This window comes from Nyctereutes procyonoides, unplaced genomic scaffold (genome assembly GCF_905146905.1).
Source record: "Nyctereutes procyonoides isolate TBG_1078 unplaced genomic scaffold, NYPRO_anot_genome, whole genome shotgun sequence".
Taxonomy (NCBI): domain Eukaryota; kingdom Metazoa; phylum Chordata; class Mammalia; order Carnivora; family Canidae; genus Nyctereutes; species Nyctereutes procyonoides.
The window spans coordinates 13,584,433-13,604,574 of NW_026575037.1; the positions used below are offsets into that span (position 1 = coordinate 13,584,433).

At 34.6% G+C, this 20,142-nt stretch overlaps 1 protein-coding gene across 3 annotated transcripts in view; it reads right to left on the reverse strand.

Moving 5' to 3' along the window:
• Positions 1-20,142, reverse strand: part of CEP350 (centrosomal protein 350) — a 151,001-nt gene that overhangs the window by 47,453 nt on the left and 83,406 nt on the right. For all 3 annotated transcript variants that reach the window (XM_055319114.1, XM_055319115.1, XM_055319113.1), the window contains exons 23-27: positions 17,514-17,710; positions 16,724-16,908; positions 16,179-16,266; positions 8,233-8,379; positions 5,481-5,638 (exon numbers count right to left, since the gene is read on the reverse strand). In XM_055319114.1, coding sequence (XP_055175089.1) covers positions 5,481-5,638; positions 8,233-8,379; positions 16,179-16,266; positions 16,724-16,908; positions 17,514-17,710 — 775 coding nt within the window. The remainder of the gene's footprint in view (positions 1-5,480; positions 5,639-8,232; positions 8,380-16,178; positions 16,267-16,723; positions 16,909-17,513; positions 17,711-20,142) is intronic.

A 20,142-nucleotide genomic window follows, 5' to 3' on the forward strand; every position in this document is an offset into this window, starting at 1 on the left:
AAGCCTAGTAATCAGCCACTGAATACTCTTCCAATTTAAACAAATCCTATTTACGAGGGTCAATTTCTACTGCGATAACTTTAAGTCATCACTGTAGTTTTGTTTGAAAAAATTATGACGTTGAAAGCAGATATGCTAACTTGACTCAACTTGACGTCCAGAGAGCAGGGTCCTAGTTCTAGCTCTGCCACTATGTGGTATGTGTGATCTGGAACCAGTAACTTATTTCCATGGCCTCAATTTCTTCCTGTGAAACCAAGGGACTATACATAAATAACTTCTCTAAGAGTCCTTCTAGCTCCAGCAGTCTATAATGCTTTCTTTCTCCATTTAAGTACCTCCTCACACTTTAAAAAAATATCTCAACACACTGCTAGACCATGTAACATAAATGAAAACATTTTTTTCCCACTGAGCTAATATAATTGTAAACTATGTTGCAACATATTATAAAACCATGCTATCATTTGAAAGAGCAAAATTATGATGTACATTTTATTTTTTATTTTATGATGTACATTTTAAATGAAATTCTCAGTTGTATAATCCTTTGACTCTGAAAGATACTAAACAAAACAAACAAAAACCTAGTATTTTAAAATTCTTTCTGGACCAAAAACTAATTCTATATTGTGATAAGAAAAAATGAAACAGTGTTTTAAATTTTAAAATGAATAAAATTCTTCAAGTCCTTAAGCATTTTTAACGACATTCAAAAAGGAATATGAAGACATGGATACTATTACCATAAATGAAAATCTGGTCTTCGGGTACCTGGGTAGCTCAGTTGGTTGACTCTTGTTTTCATCTCAAGTCATGATCTCAGGGTCATGAGATTGAGCCCCACATCCAGCTCCACGCTCAGCAGGGAGTCTGCTTGAGATTCTCTCCTTCTGCTCCTCCCCCTGCTCACACACGCCCATGCAAGCATGCACATTCTGTCTCTCTCTCTCAAAAATAAATCTTTTTTTTAAATAAATCTTAAAGAAAAAAGAAAATGCAGCCTTGTATTTTTTAAGCAAAATTTATTCTATTATTTAAAATTGTCCAATAATTTGCAAATATACTTAGACAAAATGCAGGTATATTATTCCTAACTTAGGAAGTAAAGAAAATAAAAACCATTATCAGGCTATCTGGATTTATTCAGTTACCTGAATAGACTAGAACCTGGTCTAAGAAAATTATATTTCTAATTTAAGGCAGAAGTGTCTGGGTGGCTCAGTCAGTTAAGTGTCTGACTCTTGATCTCAGCTCAAGTCTTGAGCTAGAGGTATGAATTCAAACCCCATTTTGGGCTCCATGCTGGGGGTAGAGCCTACTTTAAAAAATATTGGCAAATTCTAATTTAAGTTAATGATATTTAATATATTTTTTAGACTTATAAAGAAAATATCTTTTTTAATGGAATAGTAAAAGTCTCCCCTACAAATTTGTAACTTTTTAAACTCAGCAGATTAATGAAGATTTTAATATTGACCAGACAATACCGCAAATATTGTTAGGGCTATGTCATACAGTATCTGTTTAACTTTATGATTATTTAAAACCCAGTAAGTTAATTTGCTCTTTTAGCAGTTTCTAAGCTAACTGGGAATATTTTTAAATATTTAAATTTTAAGTAAAAAAGTATTTCAATATTTAAAATGAACATTTGAGGGGATCCCTGGGTAGCTCAGCGGTTTAGCGCCTGCCTTTGGCCCAGGGCGTGGTCCTGGAGTCCAGGCATCGAGTCCCACATCGGGCTCCCTGCATGGAGCCTGTGTCTCCCTCTGCCTGTGTCTCTGCCTCTCTCCCTTTCGTGAATAAGTAAATAAAATCTTTAAAAAAATAATAATAATAAAATGAACGTTTGAGAAGTTTTGTGACTTCATTTTTCCGTGCTAACATGGTTTGCAATGATCAAACCAAAATATAACTTGTCTGTAGGATTCTTTTTTGCTTTTTCTTATACTATAAAGTACTTACTAATTCAAAAGTTTATTAAACTCAGAACACTCATCCACTGAAAATTGCCTTCATATATTCTTTTCAATAAAATTTTTTTCCTCCTCTGAACTTCCTTACAAGTCAATTTATATCTATTTCTCTACAGGAATTGATACTTGCTCTTTTCCACCTAGACTATCTGTTCTTTAAGGGCACCATTTATGTTTGATTGACCTTTATATCTCTCAGAGCCTCACACATTCACACAATTCCCAATAATTTATTACTAAGAATAAGTATATATTTAATAAATAATATGAAAGAACAGCTGCTATTAAATGAAAAAAAAATGCCCTGTGTCCTATTTTAAACTTGAAGATATCCTCATTCTTTTTGTGTTTTATTTGCTCAGTAAAAAATTTTCCTGAGATGAAATTGGCAAATTAACAGAAAAAGTCCACTGCATGGTGTTTTCTTCATGAACATGTTTCAGGATTCCAGGCAATGTACCTATATTGTAAATAATGCCCCTCACAGTAATAAACAAAACTCAGATCTCATTTAGCAACAGTATCAAAAAGACAGAAGGCTATGCAGTCTGTGGCTTTTGCAAACATATGTTTATTGTAACTAATCTTTTTCACAACTTAAATTTCTTTTGCTTTTCACTACACTGAGAAATAGAATGTATATAATGTCAGATCAATAAAAAGGTCAGGAAAAGCCACAGATTAGAAATATAAATTTTAACAAAAGCTTTGTTGTCTTAATGAAACATTAAAGAAGGAAATCCTTTACTGTAGCCAATAGTTTAACAGTTTCAGAAAAATATTTGTCACACAATCAGAATTCAGAAGGTTAACAATAAGCAATGACATATAATGAAAAAGTTCCCAAAAGTTAGCTAAACTTAGTGAGGGAGGATTGCTTGCTTGCTTGCTTTATTTATTTATTTGTTTGTTTGTTTGTTTATTTTTTTGGAGGATTGCTTTTTGACAGCTATTTTATATCAATAAAATAGTAATCTCTTGGAAGACTGCCTTTGCAAATCTACCAAATATTAGTGTCTAGTACCAAAGTCTCAAATTATTTTGTTATTAAGTGTCTACTGTAGCAAATGACAATAAAATTAACTCATTCTATTGACTGACATTTACTTACTGACATTACAATATTGTTAAAGGAAATCTAAGTGTAAAGTTCTGGTGACCTGAATGGTATTTTTTTTTTTAATTTTATTTATTTATGATAGTCACACACAGAGAGAGAGAGAGAGAGAGAGAGAGGCAGAGACATAGGCAGAGGGAGAAGCAGGCTCCATGCACCGGGAGCCCGACGTGGGATTCGATCCCGGGTCTCCAGGATCGTGCCCTGGGCCAAAGGCAGGCACCAAACCGCTGCGCCACCCAGGGATCCCTGAATGGTATTTAAAAACCAGTTTTCACATAATTTTGTTCTAGACATAAAAAAAAAATCACATAACAATAATCTTCCTTTATAGTGCATTGCTAATTTTGAAAAATACTCCAAGTCATCCTCAAATTTCAGCATCATCATAAATATTAAAACTAATTCCTTTGCTACTGCTGTCCTTACATCCCTACCACAAAAACAATTGCATTGCTTCAAACAAATCAAGTCACTGGAGTGCTTCCTTCCAATAGGTCAAAAGATCTATTTCTTTGATAAATTTCTCAAATGGTTCCTGTAGTAGTTGATAAAGGAAGGTAGAACAATAATACAAAAATTCCATGCGTTTAATATTTTGGATTCTGAAAAAATAATTAATAAAACTTGGAACAAAATCAATTAAGTGTAACCTTCAATTTATTATTTAGAATTTTTAAAGCTCTGACCAAATCTGAAATAAGCACCACATAAACAGACTCATCTCATAGACTTAGGATTTTCTACAAGTGTGATTAAAATGATTAGAATACTAGTTACAAAGATTAGCAATGAAGACCTTACTAATATAGATGAGCAAGGGATCAATGAAGAAATTACCCCTGAAGTTGTCTTTCCTCCAACATTTACCACTCAAGGATAATGGGGGCATGTATAAAATGTCAAGACAGTCATAGAAATTCACAAGAGAGATTACTCCAAATTCAAACATCCATGAAGCAAAATAGTATGCCTATACAGACTATTGTGAAATATTATCAGGAAAGGAAGAAAGCATCTTAGTCTACATTTCAATGAAAAAGTCTTACTTTAGTCTATCACATGGAATCATCCAAAAAGGAATATTGACATGTTTATAAATATTTGGTTTAACCTCACTGTATTTATTTTAAAAATTTGTGTTGATTTTTTAAAAATTATTTTCATAACCCATTCAGGTATTTTAAAGTTATGAAACGCAATTTAACTAAGCAAAGAAGAGCAAATGTATAACATCATTATCTACAGTAAGTAAGGTTTGATTTACAACTATTTGACTATTTAGAAACTAATTAAATCACAGGTTGATGTCACATAAATATAGACCATTATTAAATTTGGTAATGTGTGGTACACTGACAAAGGATATCAAGATACACCTTAAGTTCAATCTGTGGTTCAAACCATTAACAAAATAAAATAGCAGTCGATCAAATATTTTAACGAGTCTCTCATATTTAAAGGTAGAGGTTATAAAGTCAAGGACAGGGTCCACAAGCAGCTACTTTACAAGCCTATTTAATGAAATGTACACCCACAAGTGTAATCGCTCACATAAATGTAACTTTATATAGTCAATGTTGACATACAATTGAGCTACATTTAAATAGAAGTAGCTTTTTTTTAAAAGAGCCTCTAAAAAAATAATACTTAGAAATGTTTTAGAAGAATGGTAGACTGCCAAATCACTCAGGAAAATTTCAGTTTTTCTGGTTTCAACTGAGCAATCCACACCTCCTCACAGGTTAAAATTTCTATTTGACATAAGCCTGAGAATTGTCAAAGAGCCACAGGATGAGATCTCAGGATATATCATTAATGCTTCCCTAAGTCAATAGACATATCCTCAGATTTCAGAGAAGATATAAATTTCACACTTACTTTTAACTTTTAATAAAGAAAGATGGACACATTGTCATGGGTATATGTGCAATTACTATGTTGGTTTTTATTTTTTTTTTTATTTTTTTTATTTTTTAAATTTTTTTTATTTATTTATGATAGTCACACACAGAGAGAGAGAGAGGCAGAGACATAGGCAGAGGGAGAAGCAGGCTCCATGCACCGGGAGCCCGATGTGGGATTCGATCCCGGGTCTCCAGGATCGCGCCCTGGGCCAAAGGCAGGTGCTAAACCGCTGCGCCACCCAGGGATCCCTATGTTGGTTTTTAAAATAAGAAACCTGACTGTATTAAAAACAAGAAAATTTGTTTTATAAGAAGATCTATAGTTAACTGACCTCTAGGTTTATTTAATAATTCTGCTAAAATGCTCCTGAATTTATAAAATATTATTTGCATCAATCTAATCTAATGAAATACATTAAAAATATTTGTTGCTATCATTTGCAATGTGAACAGGAGATATTTATAAAAATAGATTACTTTTCATCCATGCGGCTTCTCATTTTTTTTAGTTTCTGCATAATGCTGCTAGTTTCGCTGCTGGAGATTGAAATAGGGGAAGGACTACGGGTCTCCAAGTCAGTTGGACCAGGACTGATTGCCTTATTATCCTTTGTATCATCATCACTATGAGAATCCTGCAAACAAAAGAGGGCAAAAGTTTTACAATTTTACTGGAATTTAAGATCTCAAGATGACCCTAAACATTCTTGTTTCAAAATTAAGTTTATCCTCAAAACTTTATTTATAAAAAATAGCTGCAATTAAGGTAATTACTTAAAAGACAAAATTGTATCACATTTAGAAGTGGCTACAGCACAGATTTTGTTACATTTATCTTACATATGTTTATATATAATCACAAAGTATAATAAAAAAATTTAAAAATATTCTGCTGTCAGTCTAGTATTTGTCCTAATTTCTTTTAAATTGAACCACTCAAAAGGAATACAAACACTATATATAGATAGATATAAGAATGAAGAGAATACATAAACATTAATAATATTGAGGGATGGATCTTTTTTGCCAATTCTAGTGGGAAACACAGCATTTTCCCCAATTAAAAAGTTTACAGTGAAAACATTTAGAACTGTTGGTTTAATTGATAGTTCTCATGGCCAAAAAGTAATTTAAATGCTTAAGTAAGTCTTTCCCACAGTCATTTATTCTCATAACTTTTCAGGATGATGAGTAGAGACAGTTCTGACCATTTTTATTTTGTGAACAATACACACAAGCAGAGGTCTTCTCCTTCCTTTTCTGCTTCCTAAATGATTCAGTCCTAAAGCCATTAGATGGAACAGAGCAAGGTAGGGTCCATGCAAAGGTAGAGATAGACAAGAGGACCAAGACTGGGGTGTCCCAACTGGAGTGAGATGAAGAAGGCATCTAACACAGGTATTAACTCAAGCAGGGATGTCCACGGGGGAATAGCTTGACTTGGGAGTCAGAATCCAGGGGTGGTGAGGATATCCACATGGGGAAAGGGGTAGCAGTGGTTATGGGAGAGATGGGTTACATAGAAGAATGGTCAAATCACTAATCTATATTAAGGAAAATGTTAACCAGTTGTCTATCAGAAAAGGAAGTTTCAAACAAGAAAAAACTAGAATGGAATCTTATGGTGCAGGATTGGAACTGGAAGAATCAGTATGAACTCATAATACATACATACCATATGCATATGTACATATAGAAATAAACATACATGTAAAATGTATTTTTTACTACTTCTACATAAACTTATATATTCTCTAGATTAGTTGCTTTTAGGAGGACGGCACTGAGGGGTACACTTGACGGGATGAGCACTGGGTGTTATTCTGTATGTTGGTAAATTGAACACCAATAAAATTAATTTATAAAAAAAAAAAAAAAAAAAAAAAAAAGGAGGACCAAAACCTGAATAGTAATGAGCATGCCTAGCACCAGATCTCGGTTTCTGAATAACTTTCCTCCTTGGAGAAACAGCCATTTCCAAGTCTGGGGCAGGGAAGGTACAAGATGACCCTAGGACATCTTGTTGCAGAGAACATGGAAGTGCTCAAAGATTGATGCAGACATGTCAAAAGGGAACAGAAATTTGAAAAGACTTTTAATGGTCTGACTTGGGACGAAGCAAACATCAAAACAAATGATAGTAACAGATTTAATGTTGAGTAAAATAGGAATCTGTAAGTTCACACTAGTATAAATAAAAGAATAAATTTAATGAAGAACAGACATTTATGTAGTCTCAAAATAATTCATGCAAAGTACTTATTATTCACAAAGGGGCAGAAAGTAACTTCATAGTGAAGTTTGATAGCCACCACCTTAATCAAGTGATCAAGTCAACATCTTCAGCTGGGATAAATCAAAATCAGGCCCCACCTGATTAAATGCAGTGAGAACATCACATCACTTCCATGATATTCCAACCAAAGATACATAACGTGAATCTAATTATGAGGAAATATCAGATGAATCCAAGTTGAGAAACACTCTACCAAATAACTGGCATGCAATTCTTCCAAAGTGTCAAGGTCATGAGAGTCAAGTAACTTTTCCAGACTGAAGGGACTAGAGAGACATGAGAACTAAATGCAATATGTGATTCTGAACTTACCTTTTGATATAAAGCACATTATTTTGACAATTAGAAAACTGTCATACTCCCAACTCAGGAAGACAGTCCTTTTTATCATGTTTGAAATTTTCTATAAATTTGAGATTGTTTCAAAATATAAACTGAATTTTAAAAATCAAAGGCAGAAAATGCCAAGATTTACTTCATTACAGAGCTATCCAGTGTGGGTTCTCCAACACTACACTGGCACTTTACAGAATCTCAGAATAGATCCAAATTTTGCTTTTGTCTGAATACCTTCTTTGACTTTTTTATGGTTATATTAACACTGGATAACTAAAATAAGTATCAAGAGCAAAAATAGTCCAATTTGAGGAACATATCTGGATTGATAAGCAAGAACAAGGTTCTCTGTCCCAAGTGAGTTTATATATGGAAAACATTTTCAACTATTATTTGAACCATGTATCTCTTTTGAAACTTGACTATTCCATGAGGAAAAAAAATTAAAAATCTCACTATACATAAAGTCACAAACGTAGAACTTTCTTCTAGTTCATCTATCAACTATCACAGTCCATCCTATGAGAAAGTGAGGCAGGATTAGATATTAGCAAGCAACATGAGGTAGAAAACAAACAGTAATTTCATGTAACTTACCAATTTATTCTCCCCTGCTGACTTTAACTTCTCCTGTAACTTTATGGTGGTCTGTCGTATCCTTTCTATCTCCTCCTGCTGCTTTAGAATTAGCTGTCTTTCCTTCCGAGCTGCCTTATTGGCTTCTTGAAGACGTTTAATTTCTGCCTAAGGTTTAAAGAGAAGAGTGATGGAGATTTAGAGGCTACAAGTCCAAAGGAGTATTTTAAGAAAGCCCAATCATCACATATATCAAGAATAAAAACATAGTTGTCAAGATAAAAGTAGTAATATTGAAAAATTTTAAAGTAGTGAAGGAAAAGAGTCCTATAAACCCATCATGCTAAAATAACGTAACATGATCCCTTAATTTAAATAACTATAATTACAATAGACTGAGAAGTTCCTATCCTCCTTTTAAACTTACATCCTTCACGTTTTTCCATAGTGCTACTTGGTCTTTACTCTTATTTGTTTAATAGATGCATAACAAGTAAAGTAGTTAATATAACTAACCATTATTCTACTGCTAAATTCTTAGGGCCCTTGTAATTTTTTACCAACCCAAATAATGCTTTGATACCTATAACTGTCTCAAACTATGGGTTTGTTCTTTAGGAGAGATTCCAAAATGTAGGACAAACAAGTCAAAGAGGCCAAATCATATTATGGCCCTTAAACTCATTTAAAGATTGCTTTCAAAAAAGAATAATCTTCACTTAAAATGCCACAAGACTACATTGCACCAAACTCTCTCCACACAGGGTATCTTTACGTTTTTTGTTACTAATGAAGTGGGCAAAAGATAATACACTTCACTGTTAATAACCGTTAAAATTTAAGACTGTCCTTTTCCCCCCATAAATTTGTTTTAACCTGTGTTTCTGTCAATAATGTAAACATAATAAAGACAGTAATAATCTGCAACTTATAACTTCTTTTAATCATGTTTGATTTTTGGAAACTATCTGAAAATGCAGAAAAGTGAAACAAAACATTTAATTTCTAAAATCTCATACTAACAATTGTTAATATTCTGTCATATTTTATCCTAGTTCTTATTTTGTGAAGAAATAAAACACTACAGATAAAATCAGTATGCAATTCCAAGTCATTAGAGGTAATCACTACCATGGTGTATATATATCCTTTTTGCACATTCTTTTAAAATTCTTCTACAGATATTTGTACTTATCTACAAATAACATATTTGTATGTTTTAAAATATTTTATAAAGAATATCACACATACATATTTTCAATCTTGCTTTACTAGACATTGCTTTTGATACTTCTCTGCATTGACTTAACCCCTACATACTATGTAACACTGGAGGCATATAATATTTCATGTTATCCATTACCCCTACCTTTGGATAAAGTTGTTCACTACTATAAACAATGCTACAATAAACAGCCTTATACTTTTTGTCTTTGGCAGATGTATGAATTTCTCTGGAACAGTAGTTCTTTAAGTGTGGTCCCTGGCCCGTAGAGGATTCCCAAGGTTCTTTCAGAGGACTCTCAGGGTCAAACTATCTTCATAATACTAAGACATTATTTGCCCTTGTTCATTCTTACTCTCTCATAAGTATCATATGGCACTGTATGCATTTTAAAGAAAATAACCATATCCTCCAAAACAAAAAAAAATAATCAGTATTTAAATTTTTACAAATCTCTTTCTGTCTGGTTTAATTTTTTGAAACATCATGTATTGGACATTTGGACAATGTCAGTTCACTGAGTTATGCAGATCTTCCAAATGTTTACACATTTCATTTTACAGTATTTTAAAAATCGCATTCTTTCACATCACCACAGATCTCAAAAGAAAAGTTCTGGTGGAGGGGATCCCTGGGTGGTGCAGCGGTTTGGCGCCTGCCTTTGGCCCAGGGCGCGATCCTGGAGACCCGGGATCGAATCTCACATCGGGCTCCCGGTGCATGGAGACTGCTTCTCCCTCTGCCTATGTCACTGCCTCTCTCTCTCTCTCTCTCTGTGTGACTATCATAAATAAAAATTAAAAAAGAAAAAAAGAAAAGTTCTGGTGGACAGAAATTTTCCAAAATTCTGATTTGAAAGGCCAAATTTCATCATTGGCAACAAATACTTTTACAGCTATTTTCTATAAAGTGACAGACACACTTCATTCATTTTTGAGAAAATGACTGTCACATATCTAAATCTGAATAAACATATTGTTGCTAATTTGTTCAAGGAAAAATGGTATTCCATTAAAAAAAAAAGGCTAGTTCAGCTTGCAACTCAAACACTTGCACAAATGCCTTTCCTTGAGTTAATCACTGTCCTCTTGTTATCTGGCAAAAGTGCTTACTTGTGGGTTTCCTATTTTTTTCATGCAGAATATGAAGATGAAAATACTCAAAGGTCAACACTCAGCAAAACTGATAATTGTCACTACTTAATCAAGATATTCTTCAGAGAAATTAATTTTGGTTTTTTGTTTTTTTCTTTTTAGCTGTATGTGGCACTGAAAAATATGATGACTGCTAATACAGTTTGGTGCCACTACCCTGATTTGTGCTAAGGCATCAGCAGTTTTACTCACCATTGTTTTTGCACCACTTAGTACAAATGTCAAACCATGAAAAGGGCAAATTCATATCCCACTATTAGAAAAAAAGTTTAGACCTCCCTGACCCATGAAAGGGTATCAGGGACCTCCGAGTTCCACACAGCACATTTTGAAAAACTGCTATTAGCTTAGGCCTGAGCTTCTAACCAATTAATGTATAAATTTACCTAATCTAAGACCAGAAGGGTAAAGAAACTGTTTCAAGAGGATTCTGGGGGAAGACGTTTGCTTTTGTTTTCACAGAGTAAGCCGTAACATTGTACAAGCAAATGGTTCGCTTTAAAATGGTTAATAGTATAAGTGAATTACACTTTCAAATGGTTATTTCATGTTAGGTGAATTTTTCTCAAAAAAAAAAAAAAAAGACGACGATGACGACATAGGAAAATATGCTCTTCTTTTGGATACAGGTGTGCAAGGATATGTAGCCCAATTGGTTATAGCTATCTATCCCCACCACCAGTCAAAATAATTCTTTTCTTTTTTTAAAATTTTTTTTTTATTTATTCATGATAGACACAGAGAGAGAGAGAGAAAGGCAGAGACACAGGCAGAGGGAGAAGCAGGCTCCATGCCGGGAACCCGACGCGGGACTCAATCCCAGGACCCCAGGATCGCGCCCTGGGCCAAAAGCAGGCGCCAAACCACTGAGCCACCCAGGGATCCCCTCAAAATAATTCTTATGATACAACTGCAATAAATATAACCTTCCACACTGGTGCTTTTATTTCTGTAGGGCAGCTTTCCAGGGGTAGACAGAGTGTTTTTTTGCACATTTACTTAAACATTCTGAAGTACTACAGGAACGACTGAGTGGTTTAGTCAGTTGTGTGGCCCACTCTTGATTTTGGCTCAGGTCATGGGATCAAGCCCCATGTCAGGCTCCATACTCAGTCGGGAGTCTCCCTAAAGATTCTCTTTCCCTCTCCCTATGCCCCTCCCCCCCAGATTGCATACTCCTTCTCTCTCTCTCTCAAATAAACAATCTTTTAAAAAATTTACAAGAATGGGATGCCTGGGTGCCTCAATGATGAGCATCTGCCTTCGGCTCAGGGCGTGATCCTGGGATCCGGGATCAAGTCCCACATCAGCTCCTTGTGCGGAGCCTGCTTCTCCCTCTGCCTGTGTGTCTGCTTCTCTTTGTGTCTCTCATGAATAAATAAATTAAAAATCTTAAAAAATTTTTTTTACAAGAATGGTACCATACTATATTTTTTTGAATCCTGCTTCTCCATAAAAACCAATATTATGATTTTTTATAAAGATCTACTGCTATAGGGATCCCTGGGTGGCGCAGCGGTTTGGCGCCTGCCTTTGGCCCAGGGCGCGATCCTGGAGACCCGGGATCGAGTCCCACGTCGGGCTCCCGGTGCATGGAGCCTGCTTCTCCCTCTGCCTATGTCTCTCTCTCTCTCTCTATCATAAATAAATAAAAATTAAAAAAAAATTAAAAAAAAACTATATGTGATTAGTAGCTACTGTATTAGCACAAACACAGAATGTTAATATCATTCCAGAAATCTCTATTAAATAGTGCTGACATGTAATGTATTCATTTCTGCAGCATTGTACTTTCTTCCAGGAAGATGCTTTGCTTCATCTATTCTCTTAATTAAAGAATTAAGCTGTTTCCAATTCCCCTGTACATGTGTGAACACTTCACTAGTATATATACCAAGACAAAGAACTGCTAAGTCACAGATTAAATGTGTTGTCAACATAACTAGATAAAGTCAAACTGCTCTCAAAGAGGTTATACCTGTCACCACTCTCACAGGTATATAGATCTCAAGTTGACAAAACCTAAGAGGCTTCCAACTCAGTGCCTCCCTCAAAGCATTTGATTCTTAAGCAGTACAGACAGAAGGCTAAGGAGCTACACAAAAGAAACCTCTCAACAGCACAGTAGAAATCGCCAGTCTCTTGTGCTGGTGAAAAAGGTGTACCTGGCTTTCAACTGAAATTTCTAGGTTACAACCTAGGGTCAATGCAAAGCAGAAGTAGTCTGAGGCCTACCAACTCTGCCATCTAACACTAACCGAGCTCAGTCCTTAACGAATTAAAGTGAATAGCTAAGCACTTTAACTGAATAGCAGAGGGAAAAATAAGTCCTCTCTGGGAGGAGATAACATCATCTGGAGCCTTTGCAGTTATTTACCCAGTGTCCAGCATTTAATAAAAAATTACTATAGGAGAGTCTCAATGATAGAGAACAAACAAACTGATGGTTGATGGAGGGAGGAGGGTGGGGGTGGGCTAGATGAGTGATGAGTATGAAGAAGGGCACTTGTTGTGATGAGCACTGGATATTTTAAGTGATGAATCACTGTACTACCGAAACCAATATGGCACTATACATTACTAACCAGAATGTAAATAAAAATTTGAAGAAAAAAACTACTAAACACACAAAGAATCGCATAATGGAAAATATAAAGAAAAAAACAGTAGCAGACACACACATGTCCAACTATCTAGTTAGCAGACAAGAAAGCTAAAATGACAATGAATAAGGTGTTCAAAAAAATGGGAAAAAATGGAAAAATTGATGGAAAGGTAAACAAAGAAAATCTATTAAAAAAAAAAAAAAGATGGGATGCCTGGGTGGCTCAGTCATTTAACAGTCCAACTCTTGGTTTCAGCTCAGGTCATGAGCTCAGGTAATCAAGGTCAAGCTCCACATTGGGCTCCATGCTCAGTGCAGTCTGCTTGAGATTCTCTCTCTTTCCCTTTGCCCTTTCCCCTACTCTCATTCTCTCTCTAAAAATACATGAAATCTATAATTTTTAAAAAATCTATAGAGAAAAGAAAATAGATATTATAGAACTAAAAAAAAAATCACATTATGAACTCACTGAATGACTAACAGGACACATGACAGTGAAGAATATGTAACTAATGAATTTGAAGACAGATCAGTAGAAACTTTCCAAATTGAAGCACAGTGGTTTGTTTTTATTGTTTCTAAAGAGTGAGATAAAAACAAAACAGAGCAGAAGACAGATGTGGTAAATGGCCAGAAGGTCTAACATATTTCTATTTAGAGTCTCTGAAGAAAAGGAGAGAGAGTGGGACAGAAGCAATACATGAAGAGAGAGTTTTCGGAAACCGAAATCTAACAAACAATGGATTGAAGCTTAGCAAATCCTGAGCAATATGAATAGAAAAGAAACCATACCTAAGCACATCTTAGTAAAACTACTGAAAAAATCTAAGACAAATTTTTTTTAAATCTTAAAAGCAGCCTTCAAAAAACATTAAGACAATTGCCCTCTCCATAAAAACAGTAGAAACTAGTAGACATGGAAAATATCTTTTAAAATGCTGAAAGAATATAAATCTCTGCCCAGTAAAAATATCTTTCAAAAATGAAGGTGAAAAAAAATGAAGATGAAGCAAGTAAATTTTCAAAATAATAAAAACTGAATGGGCTATCAGCAATCATGCAGTAAAATATTAGATTGATCAAAATCCAAATGTTTGTGCCTCAAAGCACACTATTAAGAAAGTGAAAACAGGGTACCTGAGTGGCTCAGTCGATTAAGTGTTTCCCTTCAGCTCAGGTCATGATTTCAGGGTCCTGGAATCAAGTCCCACATTGGGCTCCCCGTTCAACGGGGAACCTGCTTCTCCCTCTGTCCCTACCCCTACTTGTGCTTTCTCTCTGTGTCTCAAATAAATAAAATCTTAAAAAAAAAAAAAAAAAGGTGAAAAGATGGGATGCCTAGATGGTGATGTTTGGTTAAGCATCAGAGTCCTGATTTGGGCTCAGGTTCATAATCTCAGGGTTATGAAATCAAGCCCCATATCAAGCTCCACACTGGGCACGGAGGCTGTATAAGTTTTTCTCCATCACTACCCCCAATCCCTGCTTACTCTCTCTCTTTAAATAAATAAATAAAGTGAAAACACAACCCCATAGAATGAGAAAATATTGGTAAATCTAGCTTTTATTCTACTTTATAAACAGAAAGCTACTGTAACATTCTAAAAAGTTATTTACTTATTTTAACTAAAAGATAATTTTAGGTGATTCTGAAAACCAATTTTTCTGGATTAAAAAGACATAATTTCTTTTTTAAAAAAATTCCAAACTTTTATCTTTTTAAAGATTTATTTATTTATTTCAAAATAAATTAAAATAAAATAAATTTTATTATTTCTCTATTTCAAATAGAGAGAGAGAGAGAGAATGCGCGAGGGAGTGGAGGGGCAGGGGAAGGGTGAGAGAATCTCAAGCAGACACCACACTGTGCAAAGAGCCTGATGCAGGGCCCAATCTCATGATCCTGAGATCATGACCTGAGCCGAAACCTAGAGTCAGAAGCTTAATCAACTGAGCCAGCCAGGCAGCCCCAAAATTCCAAATTTTTAAAGTTCATACAGTAAGTGATGTTTTCTTAGGGCAAATTTAAGAAAGAAAAAAAAAAACCTAGTTGAGTAATAATCCAATCTATAACCTAACTGATTAAATTCACACAGATTATCCAACATAATAGCTAGTACACCTAGCAACAGGACAATAAGGGAAACAAAAACTAGAATCCACTGAATACTTACCAGGCACTGTGAAATACATTTTATACATGTTACCTCATTTTAATCATCACAACCACCATATGAAGCATAATCTTAGTATAATCTTACTCTTATAGATGAAATTAAGTCTCAGAGAGTTACTTAAACTTGACCATTACACAGCTGCAAGTGACAAAGCTGGAATTCAGATAATAGCAGCTGTGCCAAGATTATATGTATTAATTAACTCATTCTTCTCAACAACCCTACTAAGTCTGTTACCATTATCCTCAGTTTAGAGATAAGGAAACTGAGGCAGAGAGAAATTAGGTAACTTGTCCAGGATTATAAAACTAATAACTGGTAGATTTGGAATTTTAACCCAGGAAATCTGACTCTGAAACTTGAATTCTTAACCACTATACCATGTTACTTCTCCAGGACTCAAATTCCAGGTGTTTCTGAGCTCAATAAGCCAAAATATTAGTCAATTTGTAACGAGTGTGTCTTGAAAGTCTATTTGGGAAAATAGTGACTAAAAAATTAATTCAAATAGACTCTTTTCACAAATATCTTAATTTTTAAAATATGCTTTTCAAATACTATTTTATTTAACAAATGAAGGGAGGTTTGACTCTATATTGTATTAAGTAGCAGTGACACAAAATTAGAAATATAGAAGACTACCAAGCAATTTCTGTAGTTATAACTATCAGCAAAAACAGTAGTAAATATCAACTAAATCTAATTTAAGCTGATAGCAAGTAAAAGAGATCAAGTAAAATAATATATTCTACCATCTAACTTGCCTTAGGAGAAATTCTCTTAAAGAGTGATTTTTCTTAACATACCTTCTCTTGCTGCAACCTTAAAAGTAAACCACGCTGTTTTTTCCGAAGAGGGGGCATTTTATCATCTTCTCCTTTGTCTCGTAGATGTCTGCAAAGATTGCACATTGAGACAAAGAGATTAAATTTCTATGATAATGACAAGGATTGTCAACCACTAAAAAGTCTCTAAAAACAATTTAATTATTTTCAAACGTGGAAAACATGCAGCAATGTCTACCCCACCAAATATTTTATTGCACATATACTATATACAACCCCTAGACTGTGTCCTTTAAAGATAAAATTGCTTAGAGAGAGTTCCAACACAGTAAAGGAATTAAGTATTAAATAACAACATGAGAGTCAGGTGATAAAAGAGAAATGTGAAAAAAATGTTATGAGTTGATAACAGGATTCAAAGAAGACTGCCATATTTCTAAGTCAAGAAACTGAATTGATCAAAACAAATTAAATTAGGAAACAAAAGTATCTTTAAAAACAAAGCATTTCCTTTCAGTGAAAGAAGAAACTGGAAAGAGAAAACTACATTCACTGAAACATTTTACTTTTTCTGATGCTCTAGCCAGGCTAATTCAGCCTTTGTTTTCTCCTTCAGGGCCTTCTCACGGAGACGCAGGAGTGACGACTGGTGAGCTGCCCTCATTTCCTCTTCTTTCATATACTGTCGAACCATCTCCATAGTAAATTTAGAAAAACTATCTTGTCCTCCAGAGAATGGCATACTCAGCTCCTAAAATGGAGATTTTATTTCAAGTTTATTATTATCTAAGCCTTTGGAACTTAATTAACATTGTTAAGGCATGCACTTATAAAGACTGCTGACCATGTCACAGAACACTTCAAAAAAGGCACATGAGAGAGAGTAACATTCATTCAGCTAATTTATTCAGCTAACGAAATTGTAACAAATGACTGCATATTTATTTAGCTAACTAACAAATGACTGCATAATCCAGGTACTTTCCCAGCAGTATGAAGCAGGGTAAGAAAAGTCCCTGTTATCCAAAAGGCTAACAATTTGGCAAGAATGATATAAACTTTTAAAAGAGATTAAGTGTTATAAGAGTGAAGCAAATGAAACACTAGAGACATTACACTAGCTCTAATCCTCATGGCCCTCTGAATCATTCCAAGGAGTAAGTCTGTGTTCTTTTCTGTAAGGAAAGCAAAACCACACTCTACAGCAAAAATATAATATAAAATTACTATCTTAGGAAAATCATTCTACTAGACGACATCTGAGTTAAAGCACAAAACATATGGCCATATCTTTGAGAAAGAGAACACATCCACAACTATTTATGAAGTAATCTCCACAGGTAAATTGAAGCACACCTTGGTAGAAGAAAGTGTTGTCTTTTCTGGAGAGGTTTCATCGTCAGAGTCATCATGATGGCCTCTTTTCTTTTCCATGTTAAATCTGCGATGACTCTCAGAAGGTAATAAAGATCGAAATGATTTTTCTTCTATTTCATCTTCTGTCATAGATTCATCAAATTTCAGGGAATATTCTGTTGCAATAGAAGTGGAATCTAAAAGAATTTGGAACAAGTAGATTTTTTCATTATAACAGTTTTCAGTAGGTATTCAATTAGTAGCCCTTGCTGCCTCTTTATGGGACAATCTAACATATATTCATAGAATTGATTGCTAACAGTTAATAGGCATAGAATAATAAAAATTCACTTAATTATCTAAAAATACTAGTACAGGAAATATGGCAAAAGTGTAATATATATAAAGAGCTCTTACAAACCAATTAGAAAACTAATACTCCTATAGAAAAATGAGAAACAGTCTTGATCAAATGCTTCACGAAGAAAATATAAATGGCCAAAATAAAGTTCAAAAAAAGTTTAACATTACTAGCAAAGAAATGCAAATTAAAAATTTTTTAAGAACTCATCATTTCCATGGTAATTAAAACACGATGGCTCTTTTAGGTTGGTTCTTGTGTGCCTCTGACATGCACTCCTCTCTCCCAATTCTTTTATTTAGCCAACCTTACTTTCTAGTACTACAAGATGCTCTAGGTTCATTTTGTATATTCCCTGCCCAGTCTTAGAATCAAGTCATTTCTCCAAAGAGCTCTAACAGCTTTCATTGGAGAATATTTAGAAACTACAATTATGGGCACCATAGGGTTCACTCTAGTCTTCCTTTCTTGTGTATCTTAACACAAGAGAAACCTGAGAAACCTGGCTCCTACCATCAAACATCCATTTACTTACTTGTTCAACCCCAACACATATGTAAGCACCATTTACCTGTAACCCTGTGAAAAGCTCATTTACCAATGAGAATACAGTGTTTATATACTGTTCTTTTTATATTTAGGCTTACAATTTCCACTCAAAAATGCTATCTTCCAAATTTACTTAGGTCAGCTCCTTTTCCTTCCACTCTCTTTAAGTGTGGTTATGCCACACACTGGTAATAAAGATAGATTCATCTGTCACAGACTGTATTCCATTCTAGGATCCCCCAACATCCTGGTTGATGTGTGTGTGCATTTAGTTTGCACATGTTTACTCTCTGTGATGTACAGCTCTAGGGTTCTGATAAATGCACAGCACCAGCATCAGTACACAAAGAATCATACAGGACATCTCTTACATAACAGTTGTTTCACACTAAAAGTTCTCCTGTGTGTCCACTTTGTAGTAAACCACTTCCTCTTCTACCTAACACCTGGAACCACTAACCTGTTTTCCTTCCCTAAAGTTTTGACTATTCCAGAATATCATATAAACAGAACCATACAATATGTTGCCTTTTGGGGCTTGCTTCTTTCACTTAGTAAAATTCACTTAAAATTCATCCATTACGTTGCATGAATCAATAATAGCCTGTTCCTTTTAATCACTGAAGAGTATTCCACTGTACAGATTTACCAGTTGGCTTATCCATTCTCTTAATAAATGTCTTATGGGTGGCTTCCGGTTTTTAGCAAAATGAAAAATGGTTCTATGAACAGTAGTGTATAGGCTTTTGTGAGGACCTTAGTCTTCAATTCGTTTGCCCAGGCATGTGACTGCTGGATCATTTTAAGATACTGTGAAAATGTCTTACAAAATAGCTATACCATTTTGCATTCTCATCAGCAATGAATTCAAAGTCTTGCTGCTCAGCATCCTTCCTGCCACCACACTGTTGCCAGATTTTGGATTTTAGCCATTCTAATAAGCATATTGTAGCACCTCATTGCGATTTCAATTTTCATTTCCCTAATAACACATGATATTAAACACCTTTCCTAAGTCTACTTGCCATTTGTATAGTTTCTTCAATGAAGTATCTGGTCAGATCTTATGCACATTTTTAAATAGTGTTGTTGGTTTTCTTGCTGTTGAGTTTTAAGAGTCCTTTATATAATTCTGGATATAAGTCCTTTATCCAGTATGTGATTTACAATATTTTAACAGTCTGTGGCTTATTTTTTTCAATTCTCTTAACAGTATCTTTCACAGAGAGGTTTTTGATTGTACTTCTAGTGTTGGATCTAAGAAGTCACTGCTAAACAAAATGTAACCTGAATTTTCTCCTCTTTTCTTCTACATACAAATTTTTAAAATGGTGTTGTTTCTTTGGATCTTGGTCATCCTATGAATATCAGTCACCTTCATCTCTCTGGACTCCTAATTCCCCTTCCTCAACTTGGGAAGACTACTGGGCTCCATGCTGTACAACCTGGAGACTACCTTCAGGCAGTAAGCTGGAACAGTCATAGAGCTCACCTCATCTGCTTTTCATCTCATGAATCAATAGCATTCACTGCCTGATGTTCAATGTCTTGAAAATGGTTATTTCATATTATTTTGTCTGATATTTGTTTGGCGGGGATGACAAATCTGGTCCTGTTCTTCCACTGTGACCAGAAGTAGAAGTTCAAGTAATTTAATTTTATATTGCTTAAAGAAGTTAAATATATCAAAAAGTCATGGCTCATGATATTTCAGATTAG